This window comes from Sinocyclocheilus grahami, unplaced genomic scaffold, assembly GCF_001515645.1.
Source record: "Sinocyclocheilus grahami isolate Dianchi unplaced genomic scaffold, SAMN03320097.WGS_v1.1 scaffold346.1, whole genome shotgun sequence".
Taxonomy (NCBI): Eukaryota; Metazoa; Chordata; class Actinopteri; order Cypriniformes; family Cyprinidae; genus Sinocyclocheilus; species Sinocyclocheilus grahami.
Genome location: NW_015505525.1, coordinates 1,612,576 through 1,631,920, shown reverse-complemented (window position 1 = coordinate 1,631,920; position 19,345 = coordinate 1,612,576). Strand labels below are relative to the sequence as shown.

Here is a 19,345-nt window from a genome sequence, read left to right as displayed (position 1 = left end):
TCAGCGACCAGCACGGATCAGCTCCAGGCATGACGAAGCAGATATCGTCCTCTTTTGGAAGGCCAAACAAAGTAGTTTCGCTTTCACAACGAATCACACAGTGCCTTCACGACATGGCGGTGGCAACAACAATACTACAGCGAGAATAAAAGTTACGCCTTCTTTCTTTGCGTGAACATTTGGGGCGGCGTTATGCAAATCTTCCCACATCGTGACGTAGATATGTGGGGGCGTGTTAGAACGAGCCATTTTAGGTAGGCGTGGCTGACTCTTAACTTTTATAAAGAATATCTCTTTGGATTTGAGACTTTAGTCTTTGCAACTTTACAGATCTTCTTTATGCAGCAAGAGCTTGTAACACTCCAAAGAGAAAGCAAAAATTGAAATCGCATCATATGACCCCTTTAAATGAGTTTGGTACAAATACTGGTACATCGTCTGACCCAATTTAAACTGTTTTAATCACATTGTACTTTCTCTGTAGGAGTGGAATGACTACAGACTGGTGTGGGATCCGAATGAGTACGAGGGCATCAAAAAACTACGAATACCATCGCAGCACATCTGGCTTCCTGATATAGTACTCTATAACAAGTATGCCATAACTGTGACCAGTACATTTATACCAGTAGCACACATATACTGTCTATAGACCTCTATTCAAAAGTTTGAGATCAGTAAGAGTTTTCATGTTTCTTTTTGAAGGCTCAGCAAAGCTGCATTTATTTGATCATAAATACTGTACAGTAAAAACAGTAATATTGTGAAATATTATTACAATTTAAAATAACTGTTTTCTATTTTAATATATTTTAAAAATGTAATTTATTTATGTGATGACAAGGCTGAATTTTCAGCAGTCATTACTCCAGTCTTCAGTGTCACATGATCCTTCAGAAATCATTCTAAAATGATGACTGTCACTTTTGATCAATTGAATGTATTCTTGCTAAATAAAAATAATTTCTTTCCAAAAAATAAAACATTTAATTAAATAGTACTGACCCTATTATTTTGAATGATATTATGAGCATAATATGATAATATGATTTAAGTAGTACTATTGGTTGAATACTTCAGATGTTCATTTGACCTGCCAACATTACACTGACCACACCACAAAATTTTATTTGTATTTTAGCAATTTATTTTATTATTTGCTAGAAATATTTATAAAATTATATGTAATTATATATACAAATCTAAATTATTTAAATATTTAGATATTATTTTCTTTACAGTAAACACTTTGATCACACTTTATTTTAAGAACCAATTCTCAGTATTTACTAACTGTTAACTACGACTTTTGCCTCAATGAACTACTAATTTTCTGCTTATTACTAGTTAGTAAGGTAGTTGTTAAGTTGAGGTATTGGGTGGGACTAAGGTATCTGAATATGGTCATGCAGAATATGTGCTTTATAAGTACTAATAAACAGCCAGAATGATATTAATATGCATGTAAGCAGTAAGCATGCAATAAGCAACTAGTTAATAGGGATAATTGGTCCTTTAAATAAAGTGTTACCAATAGTTTTGCTGGAAAATGATTGCATATGATGTGGGCCATGCACTGCACTGATATCCTGTATAGTCTATACATATACATATCCTGTATATTGTTATACAAGTCTCTGATGCATATCATAGCATCTGATAAATGAATGTTTTATTTGGAATAGCTTGGAGCAGTAGCTTTGGAAACAGTTATTAGTAGCACACTTACATGTGTTAAGACTTCATTTTTGCAGCTTTTCTCATTAAGCTCTATTACTGTTCTTATTAAAGCCATAAGCTTTTGTAAACTTTTGGGATGTTTTGAGACTTTGATACACAGTCAGTGTTTAGTGACAAACTCAATACAACAAGCAAGCTGTCATTGTTCCAAGAGACTGACTAATTATGCTAGAAAGTTGCCAAAAGCAAGAGCAGTCTCCTCCCTTGTTGCTGTTCTTTCAGGTCGTTCACGTCTACACTCTTGACAAAGCTCAGAAGAATGAAGAAAAAAATAAGATGAGTGACAAGCAAGATTGTTTAAACTGTTTGATCTAGGTCAGATGTGTGTTCCTAGTGGAAGCAATGTGTGTTATATAATCCCCAGTTTAGTTGATAAAAATGGAGGATGCACTTGCGCATGTTCATTGCTTAAATGGATAAATTGGGTGGGATGAGACTTTAATTTGCTTAAGAGGCATTTCCTCATGTAAAGAGACACTGGTGCATGTAATCCTTTGCTAAAATAAGCATTGTATTTCTATGCTAATTTTAATTGAAAAGCTGTACACTAATAATTTTTCGAGGGCACAGAGGGAGAGAGATCCTGGATTAAAGATCTGTTAATTAATGCATACTAATCAGGAATTGTGTTTGATGAGGAGGCGTTCTCAACATCTCATATACATGGGTTTTTCAAACTGGGGGGCCGCAAGGGAGTGCATTGGAAAATTTGAAAGAAAAGATTCTTACAAAATGCTTAGAACAATCAAGGTTAACTTGTTATATTATATACTTGTGATATTAGTTTAATATGTTTAGCATAATTTGCAGCACATGAAATTTTATATTTTTTACATACAGTAGTTCCATTTTCATGAAACCATGATCTTAACCACAATTTTGGCAGCCCTAATATATATATATATATAGTTTAAAAATAGTATAATAGTTTAATACCATTTTATTTATATTTTTACTGCTTGTAAAAAATTTTCATTTTTTAGTTCATTTTATGTAATTGATGCATTTAATTTGTTTTTATTGCTTATAATTATTTAGTTTGTCTAAAATTTTATTTAATTTGTAATTTAATTTATATTGCTTGTAAAAGTTTATTTTTTAGTTTATTATAAATATTAAATTTATATTATATATATATATATATTTAAAAAAAATGTTTTTTGCAATGCTGTGCTAACAAAAGGTTTGAAGATCCTTGTTACAATGCATGCATGTTTCTATTGTAACTCACTTTATACTCTTTAGGAAAACACAGAATATATTTCATTGATATTTATAATGTATATTTTCTTGTCTTACAGTGCAGATGGTGTGTATGAAGTATCATTTTACTGCAATGCAGTTGTCTCCAACACTGGTGACATTTTCTGGCTCCCTCCTGCCATCTACAAGAGCGCCTGTGCTATTGAAGTCCGTAACTTCCCCTTCGATCAACAGAACTGCACGCTTAAATTTCGCTCTTGGACCTACGATCGCACAGAACTCGATCTTGTCTTGACGTCCGATTTTGCCAGTCGTGATGATTACACACCAAGCGGTGAATGGGATATTGTGTCGCTCCCTGGCAGAAAAAACGAAGACCCCAATGACCTCACGTACCTGGATGTCACGTACGACTTTGTGATCAAGCGCAAACCTCTCTTCTACACGATTAACCTCATCATTCCATGCGTCCTCATCACTTCTCTTGCAATTCTGGTTTTCTACCTGCCTTCAGACTGTGGAGAGAAGATGACACTTTGTATATCAGTTCTTCTGGCTCTAACTGTGTTTCTGCTCCTGATATCAAAGATCGTTCCGCCGACATCCCTGGCTGTTCCATTAATAGGGAAGTATCTGATGTTTACGATGGTGCTGGTCACATTTTCTATCGTGACGAGTGTGTGTGTGCTCAATGTTCACCACCGTTCTCCATCGACACACCGCATGCCCGAGTGGGTCAAGCGTGTGTTCCTGCATAAGCTTCCTACTTTCCTTCTGATGCGACGGCCTGGAAGGTCTAATGTACGGGAAAGGTTTCGACGGAAGCATCAGCGGAAATCATTCTCATCTGATGCTAAGGGCATAAGGTTGGACGGAGACTCATTCTTCTTAAGTGATGACCCTGGGCGTGTGTGCGGGGCCTGGAGGGTCGGTGACCTTCCTGAGGGCTCAGAGTTCAGGCAGAGAGTGAAAGTCAGGCACGACCCAGATGTGGATGAGGCCATAGAGGGTGTGAGGTTCATTGCTGAACATATGAAGATTGAGGATGATGATGAAGGGGTGAGAAGTATTTTTGTGTTTTATTGATTGATTGACATATTAAATTAATTGATTAGTTGAGTTTTAGTAGATGAGTTCAGTCAGTTTGAGATTTCAAAGTGAATCACTCTTAAAAACCAGTCTTTTTAATGAGTCAAAGACTTACAGAACAGTACAATTATATAAAAATGAATGAATAGTAATTAATTAACTGTTTGTTTATCGTTGCAAATTATTAGATTGGATTTATGCTGTCTCTTAAAAAATGAAAGGTCATTAAAACAATTGTTGAAACTGAAATGATCAAATATTTAATTAATGAAACAATTTATTTTTTCAAAATATTGATTCCTTTTAAATATTAAAATAATCATTAATGGAACTGTTAAGAAGCTGGTTAATTCTTTACAATTCCCATGCTGAGAAACTAAGTCGGAAATATAGAGTAAAATTGCAGTGCTGAATTTTATTAGTGAAAATACCAGGCAGGCATGAAAACACTGTGCTAAACCCCCCATGACTGTGCGAATATGTTGTAGTAATGAATGTTGTTTGCTTGCATGTGCCATGCAGATCATTGAGGACTGGAAGTATGTAGCCATGGTGATCGACCGGCTCTTCCTATGGATTTTTATCCTGGTGTGTGTCGTCGGCACACTTGGACTCTTTGTTCAGCCTCTCTTTCAGAGCTACAACACACCTGTGGCAGAAGAAGAGTGAGTCACATCTTTCTTTCTCTACTCCTTCTCTTTAATCCATGATAGAGGAGTGTTTGGAGGCAAGTGATTTTTGTAAACTTCTTATGCAAGAAGAAGTTCCTTATCCACCTCCAATGTGGAAAGGTTTACTGACGTTAACTGATGCATCTGGTTCTCTCTGTCCCTCCCTGCCTTTTCCCATAATATTCTTCTCTTTCCTGTGCCTTCCTTTTGCAGATATGGGGATTTCTAAAATATCTGCTGAGTGATCCTGTGACTTTTGGATAAACTTGTTGACCGAGCTTTGACATCACAAACACATATCCACATTAACGTTCAGCAGAACGAAGCCAATGTGGGAATTCACTAAACAGTTGCATTAGCGTATGATGTTTCAGCGCAAACAAATTAATCTTATTCACAAACCACTCGGAATCCAGTTTGAGCGGGCACAATAAAATGAATTATTTTCTGTGCAAAACCCACCTTTTTATGCAAATTAGGCTTCTTATAGCATGTGTATTCAAAAAATATGTACTGTGTGCCTAGTACAATTAATGTTGCATTATTATCGCTCCTGGAAAGCAGGCTGTAAACATCATTTTATGTAAAACTGATATCTGTTTACATTTTCTATTGATCATGCTTGCAGTAAATTATCAAATGATGATTAATTGGAGTAGAGCATTATAATCAGCCATAAAATCAGCCATTACCTGATTTGCATAATTCCTTTAGATGCAGCTAAATACATCAGCTGGTTCAGTTCCTTCTTAGAGAATTCCCCATGTGTCACATGACAAACACTCTCAAAGCTATAAACCAATGATCCTGTTTCTTTAAGAATTTCTCATTTAAACAATAATAGCAATATATGACAGCTATCAGTGCCATTCAGTCATCATCTTTGCAGCCAAATCGTTGTATAACTATATTTATATAGCTTATGTAGTGTTCATTTTTATATTTTTTTCAAGGCACACATTCACTTCTTTCAAAGTAGGCTTACAGGGTTTCAAGAGCAGGATGATTATTGGAGACCTTGATGCAAGGACTAATTTTCTAAGACATTTCTTTCTCCTCCTTGCTTGACCTCACACAAATGCATTGACACACAAACTGTAGTTCACTCAGCATTGTTTGATATGAACGTTTGATTAATGGTTGTGAGTGGTTTTCCGGAACTGAATCACATTTTAATTGCCTTAAAAGAAAGTTTCAGGCGGTGATTGAAAAGCACTTCACCACCACAACAGTATGACCAATGGACTTTTCAAAATAAGCATTGTAATTATAAAAATAATAAAATAAAACGTTTTTCCTTTCCTTTTCATGTGAGAGCCATTTCTTTATTTTCACATTTTCTGTTCCTTTCTTTCTTTTAATGCACATTCAATTTTTATGTCCCATCTTTGAGTCTAGAGTGTCCATTTACAGGATGCACAATTGCATGATCCCTAGTAGACAACCCTGCATTATTGATATATGGTTTATATATTATATGATACACACTGTGGTGCATATCTGTTTGAATATGTCTATATGTCCCCACAGGTATCAAGACGCAGACAAACTTTTACCCTTTTAACTGATTCAATAAAATGCAGGCGCTGGGTAACATAATGAGTGTAGATGCCTTCGCTAATCTTTCTTCCAACATTAGCATGGAAAATATTCCATTGCCATGGAAACCACTAAGACATGGGTGCGTGTCCATGGCCTTCCCCATGTCATTCATATTCCCTGTAAAAGGATTAATCTTTCAAGTGGTAACACTCAAAGCTAGAGCTTTGTCATTTATTCTTCAAAAATAAACAATTTTCCTTTTAACCCTGCAAGGCCTGACAAATGACTGAAAAAAATCAATGAGATCTTTCTTTTATAGCAGTATAACAGACTACTTACATAAAATGCATGTAAATATAGAGTGAAAACTGATATTTCCCAGTAATATCTTGGCAAGATGATATTAAAATGCGTTTTTTAAAAATGAAACTACAGAGGGGCAAAACATTTAATGCAATGCAATACAGTAATGACTGAGAGATATACAAATGAACATTCCTAAAAAGACTGATGTATCATATTTGATACATTTTAACATTTTTCTGAAAATATGATTTATGGATAATCATGTAAACCTTTCTTCAGTCCAGTAAGTGCTCATCTTGAAATATTACTAATAATAGTAAAGTTATTCTTACTTTTTTCTTTTCTTACAAATCATTAAAGATTTCAAAACAACCTAAAGGGAGATGTTTTCAGAATTATACTTAAAAACCTTTTACTTGCTAAAAAATATAAACCATCGATCAGACGACAAGACTTGTAGTAGTTTGTGATCATATTGAAAATTTAGAAGGCTTTAGAATTTTGCATATAAAATATGATACAGTAGGCTTTATAAAGTTAAAGCACATAGAATATGAATGGAATATGGATTTTTTTTCAAGGTCTGTCTTCCGGGAATAATTGGTGTTCTTACTGAAATGCACCTACAAATGGTGGTTGATGAGCCACTCAGGGACTCAGAGTAGTGATGCTATCTGGAGTGTAGCCTTTGTTACCGAAAACTGTCTCGCCATGCTAGGAAAATGCCTAAATGTATTTCTAACGATCCTTGAATTTGCGAGAATGCAATACTGGGATCCCTGCCATGAGGCACCATGCAAGACAAATTAACCATCTTAGTGAAAATTGGCACTAGCATTTGACCCAATAAAACAGAGGCCAAAATTGGACTGTAATGCATCAAAGCTGTCCTCACTTTCAGTTTAACATTTTTTTCCTATAAATTGAAACTATTCTCTTCTTTTGTCACCCTTGAAACATTCTAAGTGTGTGTGTGAACGACATTCAATACTTCAGCATTTCATAAATGAATTGGTCTTCTTTAGAGTCATGCGTCCATGGTCACAGATCTTTTTCCATCTGTAAAATCCTCAAAGTATTCCTCTCTGGTATGTAAATGAGCACGAGTAAGCCTGTCTGCACATGTGAACAGAGACACAATGGCTTCATTTATGGTCTTTTCTGATGTCTGCATTCATCTTTTCATTACTTATCTCACTGTGAGTCATTAAAACATATAAGTCCTAATCGAATGTCCTCTTCTCTACTCATCTACTCATCCATTCTGTCACATCAACAAATTACACCCACTTCTCAGAGTGGACATAAAACATTGTTGATGTGTTGTTTAAATTTCTGTCAGGTTTACATAACATCTAGAGAAGTGTCACATGAAGCTGTTTTTTTGTGGTAAATACGCACCTAAAGGGTTACTTCACCCAAAAATGAAAATTAGCCCATGAAGTACTCACCCTCAAGGCATCCTAGGTGTATATGACTTTCTTCTTTCAGACGAATCCAGTCGGAGTTATATAAAAAATTGTCTTTGATCTTCCAAGCTGTTTAATGGCAGTCAGCGGGTGTTGCAGTGCATCAGTCCAAAAGAAGTGAAATAAAGCGCATCCATTCATAATAAAAAGTGTCTCACATGGCTCCGCTGGGTGAACAAAGGCCTCCTGTAGCGAATCGATGCGTTTTTGTAAGAAAAAATATCCATATTCAAAATGTAATAATCACTTTAATCTAGCTTGCGCCAACAGTTGTACACGGAAGCAGCTCTGGGAGGATGACGTATGAAGTCGGCATTGCGCATGCATCCGTGTAAGACTGTTGGCGCAAGCTAGATTAAAGTGATTATTACGTTTTGAATATGGGTATTTTTCTTACAAAAATGCATTGATTCGCTACAGGAGGCTTTTTTCACCCCCCTATACCGTGTGAAACACTTTTTATTATGAATGGATGCGCTTTATTTAACTTATTTTGGACTGATACACTGCAACACCCGCTGACTGCCATTAAACAGCTTGGAAGATCAAAGACAATTTTTAATATAACTCCGACAGGATTCGTCTGAAAGAAGAAAGTCATATACACCTCGGATGCCTTGAGGGTGAGTACTTCATGGGCTAATTTTCATTTTTGGGTGAACTAACCCTTTAAGCTGATCTTAACTTGACTGACTAAAAATTATTTGAGATAAGGAGACAATTAGAGCTATATGAGAATATTGTAAAGTAAGAGGAACGAAAGAAAATCCATGAAATATGTTATTTGTCAAGAGATGGAACACCATATTTTGTATTGCCTGTCGGGTCTATTTATATATTTATTTTTTTATTTGCACATAATTTTCAGCTGCCCATAGTGATGATGTCGAGGGGGGGGAAGATTTAACACGGTGGAAACTTCATTGCCTCAGCAGAGACAGCCACTGTTGTCTGCAATGCTGCTGATCAGCAGAAATTCCCCTCCACTGCTTATGGCGTGCTGAGATATTGACGTCTCTCATATTTACTGTCAGATTCTCACATATGCACTGGTGCATTCTGAAATGTGGAGAAAGGAAGGACTGCATTTGTTGGTTTCAGTGTATATCTTTAATACAATATATTGTATAAATGACAATACTAAAATACTAATAATAGTAATAATAATAATAATAATAATAATAATAAACAGATTTATGCTCAAATAGTGTGTTCATTATCTAAACAGAAACAGTAGAAATGTGTGTGGTGGGGATACGGCCTTTAAACAAGGTCACATTTTTTAGGGGGAAAAAATATATAATTTTGTGCTCAATTTATATTGTGACGAGTTGGCTGCCTCCCCCCTAATTATCATCATCAGTGTTGGGCAAGTTACTTCCACAATGTAATAGCTTATATATTACTTATTACTGCCTTTTGAAAGTAATTAGTTGCATTACAATATTACTGTCTCTGAATTGTAATGTGTTACACTACTTTTGAGTTACTTTCACTTTCAAGCACAAACCGCAATTACATTCAGAAATAATAGCGGTAAATAAAGCGGAATGTTATAGGCCCTAATGAACAAGCAATAAACACAATAGCAAGTCTATAGGCTATTTTAGTTCTCCTCACTCCACAACAAATCCTTTAAATTTAACTGCAGCCTATCCAGAACAAAACAAGAATGAAAAATATAATTTGCTAAACAAGCCAAAACTAATTAATTTAAAGCGAAATTGAACGCAAACGCCTTTGTTCTCATGCAGTCTACCTCTATCATTCGGCACGAATCCATGTTTCTATATTCCCGATGTATTTGAATGCTAAACTATTATTTACTATGTAAACCATGCTTTTGTACTTAACGCGCTTTCCACAAAAATACATAAATAAATAAATCACACTCTTCACATGAACAAATATGTGCTTGGCCCGAGCTCAGGCTGAACGACATGGATTGTACAGATGATTTTAATTACCAGTGTATCTATATTTGGTTGACTGTATTTTATTCTGATAATGAACGTTTGCAATACTGTATGTTTGTGCATGAGGCGCCGGCGTGATCGAACAGCGGAAACATAAAATACTCTGTAATTTTTGGTCATACAGATCCTTCGAAACTGCAATGTGTTTACTTTTATTTTAGGATGCACTTGTCATCCGTGAACTTTTGCAGAGCGCCGCGCCACAAAAATGAACCAATACCTTAGCAGCATATTTTACTTAGTCTTTTTTCTTTCCTTCTGTTAGTCTGTTAATTATTTAAGTCAATATATATTTTGCGTATTAATTTCTTTTATATGTAGACTATGATTGAATTAAAACAGATTGTTATTTTTAGTTAAACTTAATTTGTTGCTCATCCGACGCATTCTTTCTCTTCTCCATTACTTTTGTAATGCGTTACTCCCAGCACTGATCATCATCACCCCGTCCCTTAATCGCCACCTTTCACCAGGCTCCTGACAGGAGTGGATGTGAGAGAGAGGAGGCACACCTGAGATGAGGCACACCTGAACTGAATGGAGCCTCGTCACCACCGCTGTTAAATGCCGAGCGCGCCTCTCCTCGGGTGACCGGTCTCTTCCCTGTGCATGCATGCTGGTGTCCTTGTGGGTTCAGGAAGGGTGCGTAGAGGGATTCCTGTGCTGCCAGAGCTGTGAACTGCTGGACCCATGGTCCGGATTTAGGACGCACCCGTGACTCCGCAGACGGCCTTGGATGCTGGGCAGGGGAATCCCCTCCAGAGCCATGGGCATGGGAATAAGCCGCTGAAAAGGAGCCACCGCCCCTCGCGCCCCAGAACTCAGAGGGGAGCGTGTGCGGACGCCGGACTCCACCCCTTACCTGGACCCCTCCTTCCTGAACACTACCTGTCCTTCACTATTTCCCCGCACAACGAGGACACCAGATCCCCCGTTTATTTTGGACACTTTATTCCCGTATCTGGACACTTTGTTGATTTTGTGTTTAATAAAAGCCTGTCCGAGGCCTGACGCCACACCCACTGTGTCTGTCGTTTGCTCCTCCCGCCACATTGGTGGAGAATGCGGGCAACACCTGATGACGTCATCCCCTCTCGCTTGCAAAAGTTCGTGAAAACCTGGACTGGGACAGAGAAACGACGGAGACAGTCTTCTATTATCATTTACCCAGTGGTTGGTTGAGACTGGCGACAAAATCCCAGTTTTTCTGTCCTTGTTCTGGCGCGAGGCGAGAGGGAGAGCTGCCCGGAGAGGAATCCCACCCCGCCCACTCCTGGTTGAGCCTGGTTGAGGATGGTTGCACTAGGGGGTGACGAGTTGTTTTGTGTTTAATAAAAGCCCCTCCGTGGCCTGACGCTACACCCACTGTCTGTCGTTTGCTCCTCCCGCCACAATATGCACAATTATATGCACAATTATATTTTAAGAAAAAGAAGAAATAGTTTGACTGTCGTTTGCTCCTCCCGCCACATTGGTGGAGAATGCGGGCAACACCTGATGACGTCATCCCCTCTCGCTTGCAAAAGTTCGTGAAAACCTGAACTGGGACAGAGAAACGACGGAGACAGTCTTCTATTATCATTTACCCAGTGGTTGGTTGAGATTGCCGACAAAATCCCAGTTTTTCTGTCCTTGTTCTGGCGCGAGGCGAGAGGGAGAGCTGCCCGGAGAGGAATCCCACCCCGCCCACTCCTGGTTGAGCCTGGTTGAGGATGGTTGCACTAGGGGGTGACGAGTTGTTTTGTGTTTAATAAAAGCCCCTCCGTGGCCTGACGCTACACCCACTGTCTGTCGTTTGCTCCTCCCGCCACAATATGCACAATTATATGCACAATTATATTTTAAGAAAAAGAAGAAATAGTTTGACCTAATCTTTGTTTCAAACTATGTTTGAAAATTTGTCAATTTAGAAAATGTATTTATTACAGGATAAAATACATTTTTATGAAATACTTTCACTAAGTCTATAAAAGCTCACAAAGCCTCCAGAGATCTTCAGATTATTCCAGAATGTTTGCTTTGGTTGAGCGTGGCATTTCTGGGCTTGTTTCGCCAGCATTACCAGTGCAAACTGCTTGGTCCTTTGGCCAAACCAGTCTTCTGCAGATTTGTCAGACGACTCTTTGCCTGTTGTTTTGCTCTGATTTTACAGCTGGAATACTGCCCATCTTAAATGTTGCGGGAGAGAGAGGATGAGAAAGAGAGAAAAAAATTAAGAAAGCATGTGACAAAGAAAACTATAAATACCATTAGAAAGGGGTAATCTGAGGAGCCTATGCAACACACACACACACACGAGACACACACATACAAACATAATTTCATTAGCTTGTGAGCCTCTCCCAGATATCTCTCATTAAATATTGTCTTAAGGTCACATGTCCCCAGAGGCTTATGGAGAGACTAGCTGTGCTTGTGTTTGATCACTCTTGCTGCCATTGAAGATTAAAAATAACAGAAAGCAGTGATGTTAACTGCTAACACTAACCACACACAGCTGTCATTTCAAAACAAGCATAAGGACTCCTTCGCACTCTGTTAGGACTCTATACTCACAAGGTCAAATTTGCAGGCATGCTTTGATTGGATAACTGTTGCCTTTTTGCTGTTTTTCTGCTTGATTAAAAATATTTTGATTCCGGAAAAATCATGCAAATTCAAAACAAATCCTGTCTCCATTTATATGTAATGACTCATGTGGGTGTTTCCTGTGACTTATCAAAAAAAAAAAAAAACAATAGTTAATAAAATTTGTTTTTATATGTAATGACTCATGTGGGTGTTTCCTGTGACTTATCAAAAAAAAAAAAAAACAATAGTTAATATAATTTGTTTTCTAACAATGTTCAACAGTGGACATGTTTGCATCATTTTTGGAATTTCTACCAGTGTTATTTCCACCGCATCTCAAATTATGTGTTGTGTTTAAAGAAGACCTGTTATGCCCTTTTTACAACATAGAATACAAGTCTCAGGTGTCCCCAGAATGTGTCTATGAAGTTTCAGCTCAAAATACCCCACAGATAATTTATTATATCATTTTGAAAATGCCTAAATGAGTATAAACAGAAACAGGCTGTTTTTGGGCATGTATCTTTAAATGCAAATGAGCTGCTGCCCCCACCCCCTTTTCCAGAATAAGGCTGTGAATAGGGCCCTTACAGCTCATTCCTCAGATACTCTGGTAAAAACATCTGTTTGGTTTTGATTATGTCTATTGCGCTGAAATCATGCGTTTTAACGGTATAAGTTTGAACTCCTGATTTACGGTTTCTGAGCGCACACATCCGAAGCACGCATACAGAAAGCGGCTGTCACATGGCATGTGAGTTCTAAAATAAGTTCTTTCATGTCTTATTGCGCTTAAGCTGTCAAATAGACACAAGTTTATGTTAAAAACACTCATGAGTTACAAAAACAGTCGGTTTTGTCTGTGAAGGTAAACAGCTGGGAATGAAATTACATGTTTATATTACATCTGTGTGGCATCAGCGTAATATACAGTAAATAAATCAATAAATCCACAGCTCTCTCGTCTACTCCGACTCCGAGTCTCTCTCGAATGTCCAAGCTTTACTCCCTATTTTTCAGCGTTAGCCCAGACACCCTGAGGAGAAATCTAATTTCAGCCGCTCATACCGGTGATCTCATTCATTTGGTCATTACCCAAAACTCATGACCACTGGTGAAGGTCGGAACTTAAATCTACTAGTAAATCACCACAACAGCCCAGTACAACAACCACATCACTGCTGCTCCACTTCTTATATGCTCCAACCTACCCTCACTTGTTAACAAGGTCGTAAGGTACTTGAACTCCTCTACTTGGGGAAGCAACTCAGTCCCTACCCAGAGTGGGTAATCCACCCTTTTCCACCTGAGAATCATGGCCTTGGAACCCTTGGTCTTGAGCCACCACTGTAGGGGTCTCATGCACAGCTGGTATCACGTTGGACGCAGCTGCCATCAGACCCAGCAGTTTTTGAAACTGCTTGACAGTGAGTAACTGGCCTTCTCTCACTCTCGCGACTGCAGTGAGGATTGATTCGATCTGAGCAGGAGACAGACGTGCCTGCATCGTGGTCGAATTCCACAGCATGGCCAAATAAGTGGTTCTCTGTACTGGAGAAAACACACTTTTCTTGGTGTTTAGCCTTAACCCCCGCTCTTTCATATGGGCGAGAACGACATCTCGATGCCGAAACGCCATCTGCTCTGAATGAGCTAATATCAACCAACTGTCGATGTAGTTGAGTATGCGGATGCCTTGGAGTCGCAGAGGAGCCAGAGCAGCATCCACACACTTGGTGAAAGTGGGGGGTGAGAGTGCAAGGCTGAAGGGAAGAACCCGATACTGGTAAGCTTTGCCCCCAAAAGCAAACCTCAGGAACGTCCTGTGTTGAGGAAGGATGGAGATATGGAAGTATGCGTCCTTCAGATCTATCGTGACAAGTCCTTGGACCTGATCTGAGACACGACTTGCAGATTGTGAGCATCCTGAACTTTAGTCTCATTACTGAGCGGTTCAACTGACTCAGATCTAGAATAGGACGCAACAACCCATCCTTCTTCGGAAACAATGAAGTACCGGCTGTAGAACCCAGACCACCTCGATGGTCTCCTTCCTCAATAGAGTGTTTACTTCTTGTTCCATTACCAGAGCCTGCTCGGGGCCCACCAGAGTGGGAAGAACCCAGCAGAAACGAGGCGGTGTAGAACCAAATTGGATTCTGGGGCCTCTCTCTACAGTGTGCAGGACCCATTGAGACACATTTGGCAGAAGTTTCCACACTGCAAAATACTCTACTAAGGGAATCAGTCTCTCGAGACTGACCTCTGGTGTGACCAGAGTGGCTAGATCGGTGCCCTGAAATGGCGAACCGGCAGGGAACAATCGCTCTAACTGCTCTAGAGACCTCCTCGGAGGTAGCGAGCCCCCCAGAACTGCTACGTTTCCGGGTGGATACTGAGAGTCGTGCTCACTGGAGACTGCTGTGCCCTGAAGCACCGGAGGTGGCAGGGTTGACAGACCGATGTCCTGAGGGCACTGAGGAGAGACGGGCACCGTATAATGAGGTGTACACCGCTCTTCCCCAGAGGGGGGCGGCCCTCAGAAGTCCTGGGCCATAGGTGTCAGGACGTTTTAGCTGAAGACTATCCAGCGAGAATGACGGTCCGCAGAGAATTATTTCTGCTAGAATTATTTAGAATTATTTAGCGAGGGCAGGGAGAACAAGCGATCCAAAAGCAGTCTGCTCATATGCAAACAATATCAATCTCCTTGGAGAAAGATAGCTGCAGCAGCGAGCCCTCACTCAGAGGGGGAATAAACCTCAGCGCGGGCTTCCGAACCCCGAGAGAGATCCAAGTGCGATCCCCGTGATCTCAATCGCCGCCGTGCCTCAGCTGCAGCGGGACTGGAACCACAACGATCACAAACACAGACACATTCCTCAGAGTGTGCCCAGCGGGAGCGGAGCGTTTGCAGCGTGTAGAAGCACCATCAGACCCCACGAGAGCTGACTGTGCGAGCTCCGCTCCTCAGCAAACAACACACAAACCGTGATGATTTGTATGACTTTCTTTCTTCTGCAGAACACAAAAGAAGATATTTTGAAGAATGTTGGTGACCAAACAGTTTTGGTTATCATTGTATTGACAAAAACACATTGTCTCAAAATATCTTCTATGTTCTACTGAATAAAATAAATCATACAGGTTAGAATGACATGAGGGTGTGAGTGAGGGTCTTCATTTTTGTGTGAAGTATTCTTTTAAGGATAATTATCCCTTAAGATCCCTTTGACATGTTATTGATATATTATTTTAGAAAAAACTAATTCATGTTACGTCCATGCAAACCACTACCAGTACATATCTTTACATATACTTCACTGTCCATAAAACTTTTATGGTAATTTGGTTCTCTCCAGTTGCCCATGGCAAGAAGAACAAGAGTGAGTGAGAGGTAGAAAAAAGGGAACAGAAAGTGGAAATCCATTTCATCCTTTGACTGTCACAGCCAGTAAAAGTCATGGTGGCCTCTGAGCTTCCTGTAAGCTGGTTAAAGACTAGCAATACTTGAGGCAATAGACTCTGAGTCACTGTATTATGTAGCTGCAAGATTGTATTTGTCTTTGCATGTCTTAGTATGCGCGTTTGTAGTGTAATGTTGTTCTCCACTGACTAAAGTGATTTGTTATTCAAAAATAGTTTGGGTCTTAAGGTCTTAAGGTGGTGACTGGTCAAAAAAATGTTAGTGCCTGTGAGAAATTCAAAATTATGCGATTTGAAGACAGACTTTTTTCTTATAAACTCAATGGACCAGGTGAGTTTTAGCCTACTAATGCTAAATAATGCTAACAATGTTAATGGCTTACCTGGAACACGTTAAACTGAAAATTACATGATCACCTTGAAGTTGACAAAACCAATCCAATCTTAACTTTCTGTCAACTCAGGGTTTGATCCTGAGTTCATGAATAACTATGGAGCATGTGCTCATGACATGGCACTGATTTGTTGAAAATGTACTCACTTTCAGGATATTCAAGATGTAGATGAGTTTCTTCATCTGAAAAGATTTGGAGAAATTTAGCATTACATTTAATCTCTGTAGTGAATGGGTGCAATCAGAATGAGCATTCAAACAACTGATAAAAACATTACAATAATCCACAAGTAATCCATACGACTTCAGTCCATCAATTAACATCTTGTAAAGTGAATAGCTGAGTGTTTGTAATCATTAAAGACATCTTAACCGCCAAAATACAAAAAAACAAACAAACAAACAAATAAATTAATAAAAATTATAGTCTATAATCCATAATGTTTTCTCCTTCCACATTAAAAAAATAAAACTGTGGTTGATCTATTTATATTTTTCTCCTGATTCAGGTGAGATGACTTTTTCAACAGAGAAAGCAATATATTGGATAGAGGACTTATTTGCCATTAAACATGTCTTAATGAGGGATTTTTTTTTTATCACAAACACTCTGCTTTTTGCTTCAGAAAACATTAATTGATGGTCTGGAGTTGTGTTACGGATTACAGGGATGTTTTTATCAGATGTTTGAATTCTGACGGCACCCATTCCCCACAGAGGATCCATTTGTGAGCAAGTAATATAATGTGGGATGTTTTAGATAGTTTGAGAGTCACACCTGTTATTAAAAATGCCTTTCAATTCCAAACACTGACTCTGTGAATGTTGCCTAAAGCAAACAGGACAATATCAGTAAGTAACTGGTAACAGAGTCATCCAAAAGATCATTGTATTTACCAATATCTTGACAGGAGCAGCTGGATTTGTGGGTCTGTCTGAGGCTGTGATGATGGTCTCTGCTTTTTCTAGGTTTCTACCCAATACCAGGCAAGCAGGGCACCCATAATGGATGATCGTGATTCCAGATATTCCCGCTGTACTAGCAAAGAATAAAAGCACTCAGGTATAATCATCTAGGTATTGTAGATGTGTGAGGTGAATAATTTACAAGACCCTAAAAGTCATATTGGGGAATGCAGCTTTATTTTTCTATTTTTAATATGCACTAGAAGATGGCAGTCCTGTTCCAAAGAGAGAAGAAGCTTTTAAAAGAGTGTTTGGGACACGGCAGGGTGGGGTGAGTGACATGAAAAGCAGACACACAGATTTGAGAGAGAAGGACAGCAAGAGACGAGAAAAGAGTGAGACATTAATGGCTCTGTGACTCACTACATCTTGCTTTTAGGAAGCCATGAATTAAAGATGCAGAAAAAAAAAATCATGGTGTGATTCTAGTTCCACTGCTGATTTATGATGGACACATCATCCATGACCTATTCACTTAGTCCACCTCTGAATCCTAATGGCAAAGAATGACAATTTTCCATTACGATTCACTCAATCCTAAATAACACATTGTTTATATAGATAGTAGACCAACTCCTTAATCTCCAGTGTTAATATAATATTTATATACCATTATATTTATTAATATTTTTAAGCTTTTTTATTTATATTTTCTTATTTCTTTTCATTTTAGTTTACAATTCAATATTTTTTGTGTCCTTTTGCCAGGTTTATTATCATTATTACTATTTTAGTATTTCTTTTTAGATGTAATTTCTTTTTCTTTTTCTTAAAATTTTTTGTAATTTTAGTACTTAATTCTATATTATTAGTTATTTGCCAAGGCAACATTTTCAATTTCCATTTTTTAGGATTTTAATTTAATTATTTTAATTTAATTTTCATTTTATTTCATCTTTATTTTAATGAATTAAATACATTTTCAATAGTTTTATTTTCACTTTTATAGTCTGCCCAACATTGAAAATTCTGACATCATTTACTCACCCTTTGTTCCAAACCTAACTTTCTTTCTTTTTCAGAACTCAAAAGAAAAATTTTGGTAACCAAACAGTCTCAGTTTCCATTGATTTTCATAGCAATTTTTTTTGTCCATAATGCACATTAATGGGAACCAGTGTTCCCATGAAGGTGAGTAAATGATGACAGAATGGTAATTTTGAATGGACTATCTCTTTGACAAAAACAACACTGTTAAACTCAAATCTTTAAAGTAACAGAAAAAAAACACACTTTTGCCTCATTTAGTGGCAAAAGGCATCTGGGTGTCCTACTGTAGCCAAAAAGAAATATGGGACATTATACATTTTTTTAAATGCTTTAAACACTACAGACATCCTAATAAACTATGTAGTGCTTTTGTATAATAAAATTAGATTTTATTATACAAAAGCACACCCATTTCTAGGCACCACTCACTTTCTTGCCTAATTAAAGGCGAAGAGCTGAAAATATAAGCATCATAAAAGCAAAAAACTTAAAATTATCAGTAGTACCCCAAGGTATTAGTCAGTTTACATTAACAAACACATAAATATTCCTTCAAAAACAGAAAGCTTCATAGACACAAATCAATGTTTAGCACCATGGACAGCGGCAGTGCCATAGCCATAAATTGGTCTAACTCTCCCAAAGTATAGACAAAATATTGACCATCTTGCATGCGTACACACAGTGATTCCTTAGCAACACACATTTTCTCTCATACAGTATTTCCCCATTTCAAAACCATGGACAGGGATTATTCTGCTGTTGTAACTGTTAACTATCTAACAAAATCTATCTAAATTATTGTGTTATATTAGTACTGCAGATTACTAAGGAAACAACAAAGGATTAAAATAAGTAACATGCATGTATTTACAAAAGATTTTGTAAATATTTATAACTTTTTAGTAATGGGCATGGGGAATATATAGAAGACTGTATAATTACATAAACTTATGTACATTTTCAGTTTACTAGTCATATACATTTTTATATTTTGCTGAA

The 19,345-nt window shown here is 38.0% G+C and overlaps 1 protein-coding gene across 1 annotated transcript in view; it reads left to right on the top strand.

Annotated features, from left to right (window-relative positions):
- The window catches only part of chrnb5a (cholinergic receptor, nicotinic, beta 5a), an 18,193-nt gene extending 12,256 nt beyond the window's left edge, over window positions 1–5,937 (top strand). The window contains exons 4-7 of the mRNA XM_016228951.1: window positions 485–594; window positions 3,042–4,002; window positions 4,555–4,697; window positions 4,917–5,937. Coding sequence (XP_016084437.1) covers window positions 485–594; window positions 3,042–4,002; window positions 4,555–4,697; window positions 4,917–4,932 — 1,230 coding nt within the window. The 3' untranslated portion in view covers window positions 4,933–5,937. The remainder of the gene's footprint in view (window positions 1–484; window positions 595–3,041; window positions 4,003–4,554; window positions 4,698–4,916) is intronic.
- The last annotated feature ends 13,408 nt before the right edge of the window (window positions 5,938–19,345 follow it).